Source organism: Elephantulus edwardii, unplaced genomic scaffold (genome assembly GCF_000299155.1).
Source record: "Elephantulus edwardii isolate Elephantulus edwardi_28Jun2011 unplaced genomic scaffold, EleEdw1.0 scaffold00019, whole genome shotgun sequence".
In the NCBI taxonomy this organism is placed as follows: Eukaryota; Metazoa; Chordata; class Mammalia; order Macroscelidea; family Macroscelididae; genus Elephantulus; species Elephantulus edwardii.
In genome coordinates, this window is record NW_006399769.1 from 9163085 (window position 1) to 9177976 (window position 14892).

Here is a 14892-nt window from a genome sequence, read left to right on the forward strand (position 1 = left end):
CACACAAAATAATAAAAAATAATAAAAATTTTCAAAAAAAAAAAAAAAAAGAATGTATTTACCAACAATGACAAATTCACAACAATGGTGTATAAATTTTAAACATAAAGAAATGAGCAACCACTTAAGCACTAAAACATCTGGAATTATGTACTTTCCACTCAACTCATTTTTAAAACTCACAAACTCAATATATACTGTGACTAGAAGCAGAAAATAAAATTATTTCTAGGCAATAGAGTGAAATAGAACGTTAACAAACATTATGATGCAGTTGTTTTAAGCATTAGGATAGGAAGAGGCCCATGAGGATCTGTTGCCTATACTACTTGTTAATTCTGAAAAATGGAATACTTCTTAAAGATGATGTAAAACATCTTTATAGCAATACACTGTCTGATAATATTATGAGTAGTAATTTTCTTTTTTTGTCTACTGCTTGTTGTGGTTATGTACCATCAAGTCAGAATCAACCTATTACGACCCTCCGGTGGGTTTTCAGAGGCAGGAAATCACACAGGAGGAGACTGCCAACTTTACTTCGTAGAGCAGCTGGTGAATTTAAACTGTGTGTCTTCAGGTTGGCAGTGCCTTTCCTTACTCCTAGGCCACCAGAACTCCCTGTTGTCTGCTGGTTTTATGTATTATAGACATATCTTTTTGCATGTATGCCCAAGTGTATATAGAAACACACACAGAGCACATGACAGAGAGCAGAAATAATGTTTACAAAGAATGCATAACTGTTAATCTCCTAGTATACAAATTGTTTACGACTTTTACAGTGATCCATCCCGGTCTCCAAAGTAAAACAAATTCAAGCCACCTTGAAACAATAAGCACCTAGTAGATCAATAAGCATTTGAAAAAAAAAAAAAATAAGCATTTGAACGTCCTTCTAGGAGGCGGAGGTTGCAAAGTTAAAATCTGCATTTCCTAGACTCTCTTGCATTCAGGATTCTAAATGTAATGTCAGTTTGACCATTAGATATGCTGATAGGAGAGCTGGATTTGGAAGTAAAGATGAAACACAGCATTCTGTAAAGAACCGCTTTGATAGTCCTTCCCAATGCTCCTCCCAGTGAGATTTAAAAACAAAACAACACACACACAAAAGAACACTGCTATCAAGGACATCCCCATTCTCCACAACTCCTTCAGGCTTCTGAGGCGTTGTATCTTAATGGGAGGAGCTCATGACAGATTTAACCCGGGTCTCTGTGCCAGCAGCACCACGGGGAACAGGCTGTGCCCTCAGATCACCTTCCCAGGAAAACAAGGCTCGTAAAACTTTAACTGGAAAAACTCATCAGATTGTGAGGCTGCTACTGTCAACCAAAGGTTCTTCGACCATCAACCTAGGTTAAAGAAGGTATCTGCAATATTAAAACTCCCTCTTCGGGATGGAGTTCAACTATCATGTCTGAAACTTTCACATTTATATCTTTTATTGTGGATTGTGCTTAACCTGTTGTTGTGTATTATCCAGGTGGAACTGACCCACAGCTGATGGGTTTTCAAAGGAAGTTAATCACATGGGAGGAGACTGCACATCCTTCTCCCACAGAGCAGCTGGTGGATTCTAACCACAAGCCTTTTTTTGTAGCACAGCTTCTTATCACTCACTCACTAGGCCACCCGAGCTCTCTGCTTAACCTGTAGAACATGATCATGGCACAATCCTTACCCTATACATCTGAAAGGCATCTCACTTCAGAAAAATCTTATTAAAGTAGTGCCACAGACTGCTTTTACTTTTTACAATAAAGATGTGTACCTTTTTAAGGTACACATCTTTATTGTAAAAAGTACACCTCATTGATTTCACATGCAAGCAAAATTCTACTGAAGATTATCCAAAAACGATTAGAACAGCATATCAGCAGAGAACTGCCAGAAGTCCAGGCTGGGTTTAGAAGGGGTCATGGTACTAGGGATATTGTAGCTGATGTTAGATGGATCTTGGCTGAAAGCAGAGAATACCAGAAGAATGTCTATCTGTGCTTCATTGATTATGCAAAGGCATTTGACTGTGTGGATCATAACAAACTGTGGCTGACTCTGAGAAGAATGGGAATCCCAGAACATTTAATTGTGCTAATGCGAAACCTATACTTGGACCAAGAGGCAGTAGTCAGAACAGAGCAGGATAACACTGCATGGTTCAAAATTGGGAAGGGTGTGCGCCAGGGATGCATCCTGTCTCCATACCTTTTCAACCTGTATGCAGAGAAGATTATCCGAGAGGCTGGGCTCTATGAGGAGAATTGTGGCATCAGGATTGGTGGAAGATCTATTAACAATCTGCGTTATGCAGATGACACAACCCTGCTTGCTGAAACTGAGGAGGACCTCATGCACTTGCTGCGGAGGGTCAAGGACTGCAGCCTTCAGTATGGACTGAGGCTCAATGTCAAGAAGACAAAGATTCTCACCACTGGACCAATTGGCAGCGTCAGGATGGATGACGAAGAGATTGAGATTGTTCACAGCTTCAGTTTGCTCGGCTCCACAGTCAACACTCTTGGCACCAGCAATCAGGAAATCAAAAAGCATATCGTGATGGGAAAGTCTGCTGTTAGGGACCTCTCTAAAGTACTCAGGAGCAACAGTGTCTCTCTGGAGACTAAGGTGCGCCTGATACAGGCCATGGTCTTTGCAATCGCTTGTTATGCACCAGAGAGTTGGACAATGACTAGGGAGGACGGAAGGAGAGTGGATGCTTTTGAGCTGTGGTGCTGGAGAAGAGTACTGAATGTACCATGGACTGCCAGGAAAACAAACAGATTCATCTTAGAGAGGATTAAACCAAGCTACTCCTTGGAGGCAAGGATTCTGGGGCTTCGTCTGACATACTTTGGACATGTTGCCAGGAGGGACGGGTCCTTGGAGAGGGACATCATGCTTGGGAGGGTGGAGGGACGGCGCAGGAGGGGAAGACCCTCTATGAGATGGACTGACTCGGTGACTGGGGTAATCGGGATGGGTGCGTCAGAGGCAGTGCAGTTGGCGCAGGATAGAGCAGGGTTTAGGGCTGCTGTGCATAGGGTCGCTATGAGTCACAAACGACTTGACGGCACATAACAACAACCTTTTTTAGGAGTTCTGATAACATAATGCTTTGCTAACCCAAAAGTCAATGGTTCAAATTCACCAGATTCCCTGAAGAAAAAAGACCAGTATTTTCCACCCGCAAAGATTTCAGCCTGAGAAATCTGATGGAGGAGCTGGAAGCAACTTGATGGCAGTGGAATGGGTGTCTTTACTGGCTCTGGTCACACTGGGCAAATGACCCAGCCTTGGTCAGGTAACAAACTGCCATGCTAGCGGGGGTTCCATTCTGGAGACAGAGGTACAACTTAATGTCCTAATTCAGTAGTTAGGTTTCTGGTCTTAGCAGAGACAATAGCACTTCTGGTTGATGTATTCTAAAGTGGCAATTTCAGAATCTTTCTTGGGAAGCGTGCCTAGTTGCTTCAGTCTCCTTTAATGCTTATAGTTTTCCTAACTGTTCTATTTAAAGAAGCTACAGTAAGACACAAAACTGATATACACCAGAGTACAAATTTATAAGAATTCTTGTAGACCATTAATATTAAAACAAGTCATGTAATAGTATTATTATTACCATTACAGTCCTTTTCAAACAATAAATGCATCTCACTGTACAATTGTTATGTCCCTATATTCAAGCTCCAGTTAGAGTCATCTCCTGGCCTAGAGTACTGAAAGTGTCACACCATGAATTTTATTTCTATTTCTGCTGTTTCTTCTCTTTACCGCCAGATACCTAACTAAAATGCCTCTGTGAAGCCTCTTTGAATCTGATAGACTGAAGTAATGGTTCCCCCTTCTTGATATTTCCATAATATTTGCTCATACCATTGCCTTCAATAATTATATATTATTTGGGCATATATCTTTCAATGTCTTGATCTTGACTATGAATTAGTTCCCTGAAGTAAAAACCATAATAAATTCTTTCTGTGTGCCTGACATGTTGCAGGGCTCAATAAACATGTTGAATGAAACTGTGTTCGGAATATAAAATATAGGGAACTTAGAGTCAACATGACAAGCTAACCACAGGAAAAGTATATTTTGTTCCCAAGATAATTTTGTTTTGAAATTTCTATTTAGTTACATGGGTATATTTTATTAATAACTGCTTATATTAGTAATATTGAAATGCTATGTTATTCTGACCATCTGAAGCTAAATGCCAACAGTGCATTTAAAATTCTCAGCTGTGCAACTTATAAATTTAAAAAATGGCATACTACAATATGGACAGAAATGACGTTTTGCCAGAAGAACAAATGTCTCTCCGTCAGAGTAGGTCCAGAGATGCTTCTGGAAGAACCATCTTAACAGTCACCCAAGGAGAACTTCAAGTCCAGTTCAAACTTATGTTGGTGGGCAACGGTAGCACTGGAAAAACGAGGTTTTGAAACATCATCTGACTGGTGAATTCCAAAAGTATGTAGCTACCTTGGGTGTGGAAGTCTTATCTCCTTTTGTTCCACACCAACAGAGGACAAATTAAAGTCAACGTGTGAGATTTGGCTGACCAAGAGAAATTTGGGGGACTTAGGGATGGCTATTATATCCAAGCCCAGTATATCATTATAATGTGTGATAAAACATCCAGAGCTACCCACAAGAATGTGCCTAAGTGGCATAGGGAACTGGCCTGAGGATGTGAAAATACCCACTGTGTTGTGCTACAACAATGTGGACCTTAAGGACCGGAAAGCTAAGGCAAAATCCAATGTGTTCCACTGAAAGAAGAATCTTCAGTACTATGCTATTTCTGCCAAAAGTAACTACAACTTTGCAAAACCTTTCATCGGGCTTGCTAGAAAACTAACTGGAGATCCTAATGTGGGGTTTGTTGCCATGCCTGCTCTCGCTCCACCAAAAGTTGTCATGGACTCAGCTGTGGCAGCACAATATGACCATGATTCAGAGGATGCACAGAAAACTGCTCTACTGGACAAGTATGACGATCTGTGAGAAAACGAAGCTGGAGACCAGCATCAGAAGTCTAGCTTTAAAGGCAACTGTCTGGTGACGTCAGTGGTGCTGTGTGTTTGCCACTTTATCATTTAGTGAGCAGAACATGTGCTAATCTTCAGGATGCTGAAGGAGATGAATGGGCTTTGCAATGAGTGTGGCAGTTAAAAAAACCTTTCATTTTTTTGGACTTGCATATTTAGCTCTTCTGGAAGTCAGCTGTTTCCTTCTTGAGTTTTAAAGACAAGAATGATACAGTGAAATCCCAATATTCCACGGTAAAATCTTGTTCAAATTAAAAAAAAAGAAGAAATGTCAGTGACTCAAGTAGCTTCAACTTGAATGTTTTTCATTTAATGGTTCAGCCCCTATTGCTAAGTAAGTCAGAAAAGACTTAAAAGAATACAACACCTCCTATCATATACTTGTTAGTCTATAAGGACTATTTCTACAGTAATAAGAAAAAATACCATACAGAGCTGTTTCTTAATGTCTTAAAACACAATTTCCCCACTTCAAAAAGGTAAATTTCACTCAAGACAGTAAATCCATAAAGACAAAAGGAAGTACACAGTAGTTTACAAGATTAAGCTAGTATTTAAAATATAAATAGGATACTGCAAATATTGACTCAAATATCAGAAATGTGTGTCAAATTTTCCAACTTACTTGAGAGAGATCATTTCCACATTAAAGGTCTACACCAAAAAGTGTGACAGTTTCTAGTTGTCTTAACAATTAGAGAAAAATACCATAGATTTGAGGGAATATAAAAAGACTAAAAATCAGACTAAAATTTAGCACAAATAGTTTGAACAGCTGTCTTTACTTTAAAAATAAATAAAAAAAAACTTGGGAGGAAAGTAAAGAAGATAAATCCATACACCCCCATGTTTATAGCAAAAACTCAGTTTCCTGACATCAACTCTTGTTCTCAATTACTCTTCAGTTCAAAAGTCAATTTTTCTCTCTCTAAGAGAATGGCCTCCATTCTATGTTGAACACATAAAAATTGCATAAACCATGGGCTTGTTAAATGAATACTTGCAGGGTTATCAGATTTCCAAGACAAAATAATTTCAACCCAAGATTTTATTTTACTGACAATTTTGTACTTACAAAGTCTTGACGTATGTCGTTGAAGTCTTTGCCATATTTTTCCAGTGCATCTTCAAACAAACTAGCTTCAGAGGCTGACCATTCTTCCATTTCATCTCTGCATAAAACAGGTCCTCCAAGTGGTACTAAGACACTAATTGCACTGCTCAGATCATAGCTGTGCCTATATAGTGTATCCATAGCATGAAACTAAAGAGAACAAATGAAAAAGGAAAAAAATGATTAGCCAGAGAAGTAAACTTGCTAGATTTTAAAAAAATAATATCACATATACTTAATACCAATATATTTATATAGCTGTCATTTTATTAAGTAACAAAACATAAATGTTAAATAATTCTTGAATAATTAAAAACTTAGATATTGTTTTAAAGGTCGGCACCAAAAAGTATGACAGTTTCTAGTTGTCTTAACAACTGTTGTTTCATAGTTGTCTATAAAACTGCTTAACAGAATTTCAAGAAATAAGTATAAAAAAATGCATTCATTTGTGAAGACCAACTGACCAAGAAGAAATCCAGAACCTCCAAATGTGAAATTGGGGACTCAGTTAAGTTTCAGTAATCTTTTGGTTAAAAATGTCATAATCATTCAAGTCACTGTGCAAGAAAAAAGCCATTCTTGGTCAGAAAAAAACAAGTAGATGCATTATCAAGGATGAGAGATGGAAAAAAATACAGCTTAAAATAATGGCAGGTCAAAGCAAAATTGTTATTGTTAGGTGCTGGCAAGTTAAGTACGACTCACAGTGACCCTATGAACAAAAGATCTGAGCTCTGTCCTATACTGTGCCATCCTAACACTTCCTGACACAAAAAGAGAACACTGCAGCAGTCACCACCTCAATTCATCATGACCTTCTCCAAGGAATAGGCCCTTCTAGCAACAATGCCCAAAGTATGTGCTCACCATTCTTGCCTCCAAATAGCATTCCGGCTCTACCCTCTCCAAGACATACTTGTTCTTTTGGCCATCCAAGGGATGTTCAGTGCTCTTCTCCAGCACCACAGCTCAAAGGTATCAATTCTTCTTCTGTCAACCTTATTCACTGTCCAGCTCTCAGATGTATAGCAAGTGATTGGAAAGACTATGGCCTGAATCCGAAGCACCTTAGTCCTCAAACTGACATCATTACTCCTCAATAATTTGTAGAGGTCCCTAATGGCAGATTTTCCCAGTGCAATGTGTCTCCTTATTTTTATTTATGTGTGTGTGTGTGTGTGTGTGTGTGTGTGTGAGAGTGTACCGTCAAATCAGATCTGACTGGTACAGGAGGAGATTGTCCCTCCCTTCCCCCACAGAGCATCTGGTGGATGTCTCCTTATTTCTTAACTGCTGATAGTAAGGTTGTTAATTGTGGATCCAAGCAAGATGAAGCTGTTGACAGTTTCAATCTCTTCTCCATCCATCATGCATGATGTTGCCTATTGGTTCAGTGGTAAGAACCTTTGTTTTCTTAACACTGAGATGCAATCCATACTGAAGGATGCATACCTTGATCTTCTGCAACAAATCCTTCTCACTTTCAACAAGCAAGGTTGTATCGCCTACATAACACAGGTTATTGATGAGTCTCCCTTTAATCCTGATACCACATTCCTCATCAGAGTCCAGCTTTTTAAATAATTTGCTCAGCATACATATTAAATAGGCAAGGGGAGAGGATACAACCTTGACACACTCGCTTCTTAATTTTAAACCATGCACTGTTCCCTTGCTCTGTTCGCACAACAGCCTCCTGGTCCAGGTCTAGGTTTCACATGAGCACAATTAATTGCTCTGAGACTCCCATTCTTCTTAATGTCAGCCACAACTTGTTATGATCTACACAGATGATCGCCTTTGCACAGTCAATAAAGCACAAACAGACATTTTTCTGGTATTCTTTACTTTCAGCCAGGATCCATCTGACATCAGCAATGACGTCCCTGGTGCCATGGCCTCTTTTCTATCCTGCTTGAACTTCTGGCAGCTTCCTTTCTACATACAGTTCTAGCTGTTTTTGAATGATCTTCCGCAGTATTTTGCTTCTACGTGATATGATAATGTTAGATAGTTTTCACATTCAGTTGGATAACCTTTCTTAAGAATGGGAACAAATACGGATGTTTTCAATCTGTTGGCCAGCTTTCCTCCAAATTTCTTGGTATACACTGGTGAGTGTATCCAAGGCTGTATCTGTTAACTGAAACAAGTCAATTGGTATCCCATCAATTCCTGGGGCCTTATTTTTTGCCAATGCTGTCAAAGCAGCTTCCACTTCCCTCCTTCAATTGGTTCCACATGGTACTTCCTGAAATTTTTCACTGTCAACTGATTCTTTCTGGTACAAAGATTCTGTGTATTCCCTCCTTTTTTTTTTTTTTCTTTCCCCCTTTTAAGCTGTCTGGGCGATTCAATATATTGTCCACAGCATCTTTCAATGTTGTGATACGAGGATTAAATTTGTTTTTTTTTTTTTTTCGTTTCTCTCAGCTTGAGAAATGTAGAGTGAGTTCTTCCCTTTTTATTCTCCAATTCCAGCTCTCTGCACATTCCATTGTAATATTTTGCTCCACCCTCTCAAGCCGTACTTTGAAATCTTCTATTCAGCTCTTTTACTTCAGCATATATTCCTTTTATTTTGCCTTCTTAATGGCCCAGTACAATCTTTAGAGTCTCTTCTGACATCCATTTTTATTTTTTCTTTCACCTCTGTTCTTGTAATGACCTTTTCCTTTCTTCATGGAATTATAACCTCCCACAACTCATCCGATCTTCGATCACTGCTGTTCAATGCCTCAAATCTATTCTGAAAATGATCTTAAAATTCAGATGGAATTGATTCAAGATCATATACTGGTTCCTGTGGACTTATTTTCGTTTTCTTCGGCTTCAATTTGAACTTGCATATGAGCAATTCATGGTCTGACCCACAGTCTGCCCCTAGCCTAGTTTTGACTGCCGATGTTAAGCTTCTCCAAAATATGTCATCAATCTGATTCCTATGCAGCCTATCAGGTGAGATCCAGGTGTAAAGGCATTGTTTGTGTCTTTTAAGAAAGATATTTGCAATGAATAAATCATTGTAAATACAAAATTCAATCATTCTATTTCCAGCCTCATATACACAGATGTTGTTATTGTTATCACTGCCATCGAGTGGAAACTGACTCATATGTGTTCCCCAGCAGGTTTTCAGAGGCAGTAAGTCACATGGAAAGAGACCGCTCATCTTTTCCCCAAGGAGCAGCTGGTAGATTAGAAACTTAAGTCTTTGGTGTGGCAGCAAAATTCCTTATTACTAAGCCACCAGAGCTTCCAGGACAGACACATGTTAAAAGTATTTTAGAAATCTCGTTGAGATCTGGAAAATCAGGAAACAGAAAGACCAGGCTTCCTTGGGACAATTAGGCAAATTGTGTGCTTGATCTGAAGAATAATTTGAACAGAGGAAGACCAGAATAGGATCTAATCCACTTTTAGAAAAAAACTTTAGGAACTCTAATGACTAGTCTGTAGGATATTGGGTTGCTAGCCCAAAGGTCATGCTTCTCTGGTAATTCAAATCCACAGACAACTATGGACAATTTAATCCTGTATGTGATTTAAAATCTCAGAAACAAAATGGCAAGCTAGCTATGTATAGGCCAGTTCAATGTGAAGCAAAGAGCTTTAATCCCCTATTAGAAATAGTGATAAAGTAAGTTTTAAATTGTTTAAACCTTTAAATTTAAAGAAATATTTCCCCCTCCCCTATGTTATGAGCTGTCTATGACTCAATGCCATTTAACAACAAACAACGACAATGGTGAAAAAGAGATTTCATAGCACTTAGGTAAACCGGAATGTACATCAGGCAAATGTGTAGCAGTAACGTTGGTTCTGCTGCTGTAGGATGAGCATGGAAATGGTGCAGCTTTGGCTGAGGTCAAGAGTAACTGAGACGGAAGAATGTAAGCAAAGATCTAATTGAACAATAAAGGCAACTTGCATGAGGGACACAACAAGCATTACAGGGTAAGATAAGACACTTGGTTTACACAGGGTTTAAACATAGGTTTAAAAAGGCACTAAACCTCGGACAGTTTATGGGATAGCTAAGTTCATCTTTTAGCAGTGTTTCTGCTGCAAGTAGCCAGGGTGTAGAGAGGTACAGCTAAAACACATCTGACTGATTCATATCTGGGTTGGTTAGAGAAAAAGTGTGGAAAATTACAAGTATGGCAAGGAATTCAAAAATGGAAGGAGAATCACAGACATTAAATGTTCCTAGAACATCTGATTATCTAGCCACTTGTGACTTTTCATAAACCAGATTATTCCAGCATAATGGTGGTAGACTCTGTTAAAACATAAAAGTAGAGAGGTTTTGGAAGGAATAGGGTCAAACTGTAATCACAAATGAAGATGCTGAGGAATCTAATGTTCAAGATGACAAAACAGCTTTTGATACAGAAAAGTCCCTAACTCGGTCTCTACTTTACATCAAGTTTTTCTAACTGTAAGTATTTTAACCACAATGTGTTCTCTTTTTTGGAACACCTGTGCAAGTAAAGAAAAAAAAAATCAAATTTCAGAAATGAGAATGAATACATGCCTTTTTAGAAAAAAGCTGATGATCGGAAATAAAATTCAAGTCACAATGAAGTTACTCTGGCTTCTTTCTTTGGATTGAGTCCTAGGCTAGATCAAGGGCCTGGTTTGGGGTTTATCTTTTGTCAGTAGATAAAAGTGATCAAACCCTGGCTCAAGTGAAAATTAGCTGTTTCACCATTCATCCTAACCAGTCTAACATATATGTAACTCAAGTGCCACAATTTTTACAAGAACTAGTCTGCTGTATGTTAAACATTTCACAAATGCAGCTCGCTTCACTTCTATGCCACAACCGATCTCTTCAAGGTTCGGTTTTAAAATGATCCCTAAGGGAGCTCTGGTGGCCTAGTGAGTAAGGCGTTGTGTTGCCAAACCAAAAGCAGGTTGTTTGAATCCACCAGCTGCTTTCGGAAAGAAAGATGGACAGTTTTCTCCCAGGTAATTGAGCATCTCTGAAAAACCAATAGAGGGTCAGTTATGAGATGGTCCCGACTGGACAGCGATGAGCTTTGAGTTGAGAAATACCTGATAGGGGACAGTGCTAAGTTCCCACACTATCAGAATATAAAATAGGCTCAAATATCAACTAATATCTATTAACAAGAACACCCATCAGTAACAGTGTACATCATGAGTACATATTTACATTATGATACACAGACTAAGACATGGATTAAGGGTATAGAGTAAAAATGTACTGTTAGAGATAAATGGAAAATTCAGTATATGCAGATTTTTAAAAGAAAATGTTATTTTTAGGGACCTCTGGTGGCCTGGTAGCAAGAAGCTATGCTGCAATTCTGAAGGTGTGCAGTTTGAATCCACCAGATGCTCTGCCAGAGAAGGAGGGGCAATCTCCCCTTGTGCCAATTAGCTCTGATTAGACAGTACCAAAAAAAGTAAAAAAAAAAAATTTTTTTAAAAGTTTCTTTTAATTGTAATTTTAACAAACGTTTGCAGAGAAGTTAGATTCTCATTCATTCATCATTGTACATTTTGCAAAATTACCTACATCCCTTCCCCAAAGTCCTCTTTGCCATGATGTACTTCTTATTCTGTCTGGGCTGCTGTCATATGTATAATGCCTACTCATCTATTCATTTTAGATAGTCCTTTATTTCATTTTTTCCAATGCAATGGGCATCATCTAACCACTCTTATCCTATTCTCCTGACTCTGCATGTCAGACCTACTTTATAACAGTGGTGCTATGCAATATTTGTCCTTTTGTGACTGAGATAGTTCACTCAGCATGATATGCTCCTGGGTCCCCTATGTTGTGTAATGTACTATGAGGTCACTGTTTTTCAGTGCTGGGAAGTATTCCAATGTACAAACACACCATAGTTTTTCCTATCTATTTGTTTCTTGATGGCACTTTGGTTGCTTCCATCTCTTTGCTAATGTGAATAACGCAGCAATAAGCATGGATGTGTAAACGTTTGAGTCGTGGCTCTGGTTTCTTTAGGGTATATACCCAGTAGTGGCACTGTTGGCTCCATTGGTATTTCTACCTTTTTGAGGAAGTGCTAGACCACCTTCAATAGTAATTGCACCATTTTACACTCCCACAAGCAGTGAGTATGGTTCCAATCTCCACAACCTCACCAGCATTTATTATATGCTGCTCCGCTGAACTTTGCTATTGTTACTGCGGCAAGATGATATCTCATAGTTGTTTTGATTTGTATCTCTCTTATAGCTTGGCATTTTGAATATTTTTTTCATGTGTTTGTTTGTCTTCTGAATTTATTCTTAGCTGAAGTATCTATTCTTATCCTGTGCCCAATTTGTGATTGGGATCTTTACCTTTTTCTTGTTGAGGTGTTGGAGTATTCTATAAATTTTAGATATGAGTCCCTTATCAGATATGTCATTACCAAATATATTTTCCCAGTCTGTGGCTTTCCTTTTTACCCTGATGTAGAAGTTTTATGATGTGCATATGGATTTGATTCTTAGAGGCTCCCATTCATTCAAGTTGTTTTCTCAGGGTTGTAGGTTTTTCAATATGGTTAGAAGACTGATTATAGTGTGGGTTAGGGCTTTCGAGTTCTTTCAAGCTTTTCTTTAATGTAATTTATAGTCTTTGGTTTTACTCCTAGGTCTTTGATCCACTGAGTTAGTTTCTGTACATGGTGTGAGGTATAGGTCTTCCTTGAGTTTTCAGTTTCCCAGTTTTTATACTCAGACGTTTTAGATACCATAACTGTTTTAACAAGGATATCATCCAATATAAATAACTAGAATCAAGAGAAACAAATAAGAGCTTTCATGAGTAATTTCTTCCTTAGAGTCACAAATGACCAGTGACTGTATATGGTATTTCACTGTATGTGTCACAAATTTAGAAAAAGTTCAAATGAACGCCTTCTTAGTCTTCTGCAGTAGGGCTACAATATTAGAGTCAACTTTCTCTGTTTCTGCTTAGCACATTTCATAATTGGGAACCTCACTTCTCTGGGCAGAACTGACGTTTAGCTCTAATGTAAACTGACTTTTACATTATCTCTGAAATGAATCAATTATTGTCTCTGTGTAACTAACCTATAAAGGGTTAATTCAATTATTTTCTTAGGTGTCACTGAACTGACTCTGACTCATAGCAACCTAATGAAACAAAGACTGAAATCTTGCACAATCCTGTACCTTCTTCACAATCTTGGTCATGTTCGAGTCCAGTGACACAAACACTATGCCAATCCAACTCACTGAGGGTCTTCCTTTCCTTCTCTGAAGGTCTACCTTTCCAAGAATGATACCCTTATTTCCTCTCTAAAAGGTATGAGACAAGGTCTCACCATCCTTGTCTCTAAGGAAGGAGTACTCTGGAACTTCTTCCAAGTTTGGTCTTTTGGCAATTCACAGTATATTCAATACACATCACAATTGTTTTCAGTCATCTTCATTCACTATGCAACTTTCACATGAATACTAACAAGGTAAAATGCCATGGTTTGGGTGAGTTGCCCTAGCCTGACACCCTGGCTCTTTGGTACTTGCACTCGCTCATTCATTCTGTCGGGCGAGAACCATCTCGTAGCTGATCCTGCAGTGAGTTTCTGAAGCTGTAAATAGCATGGGAAGAGACTGCCCATCTTCCTCCTGAGGGTGAACGGGTGAATTTGAATCACCAGAGATGCGTGGTTTTTAGGTTAGCAGTCAACTCCCTGTCGCACAGGCTACCAGAGCTCCCCTTAATACCTTAAAGAGGTCTTACACGGTAGACTAGAACTGTCTCATAGGGCTTCACAGGCGCCTTCGTAAAAATTCCAAGTAAGAATATTCTACAGCGCTGTCTGACTCTAATACATGGGGGATCACCATGAATTGGAAATGACATTAAGGCAATAGCTGTGGAATTTTTGGGGTTTCTTTTGATTAAAAATATATTGACAAAAAAAGAACTGCCTTAAAATGTCTTCTACGTTTACAGTAAATAATAAATAAAAAATATTCATTATATTCAGAATAAATTACAAACTCAAATTGTACAAGTTATATAAACTGTGATTGCAAAATTCTTTAAATGTAATTTTTGCAATTGACAAATATTTTGAAATTAAATGATTAAGCATATGGCTGTTCACGAAAAGGTTGGTGGTTCAAATCCATCAAAGGAAAAAGATGAGGCAGTTAGCTTCCATAAAGGTCTGCAGCCTTGGAGACTCAATAGGGCAGATCCACTGTCATACTGGTCTCTAAGAGTAAGAATCAATTGGATAGCAGGGAGTCTGATGGATTACCCTGGAAACTTAGGGCCACTGAATTAAATACTTTTTCAACTAATGTTCTATCACCTACTTGAAGCATGAATGCAATTTCATTCTTTTTTTACTGAAGATAATAAAATTACTTTTCTTACATTGTTATTGTTGTTGTATACCATAAAGTTGGAACTGACTCATAGCTGACCCTTCAGCGGGTTTTCAGAGGTAGTTAACAGCATCGAAGGAGACTGCCCATCCTCCTCCCACAGAGCAGCTTGTGGCCTCGAACCACGTACTGTTGGGATTGCCACCGGGAGTGTGCAGCTTCTTGTCACTAGGCCACCAGAGCTCCTTTACATAGGTGCTTTAAAATCTCATGCCACTGTTGTAGAATGGGACTGTCCTTGGGGTTAGGGAGACACTGAGTAAGATGGGTTCAATAATGTATACTGCACTGAAGCAGAGGAGG

General features: G+C 38.7%; 1 protein-coding gene across 1 annotated transcript in view; it reads right to left on the reverse strand.

Annotated features, from left to right (window-relative positions):
- MTA3 (metastasis associated 1 family, member 3) overlaps positions 1 to 14892 on the reverse strand; it is a 222757-nt gene that overhangs the window by 31332 nt on the left and 176533 nt on the right. The window contains exon 9 of the mRNA XM_006882383.1: positions 6136 to 6324. Coding sequence (XP_006882445.1) covers positions 6136 to 6324 — 189 coding nt within the window. The remainder of the gene's footprint in view (positions 1 to 6135; positions 6325 to 14892) is intronic.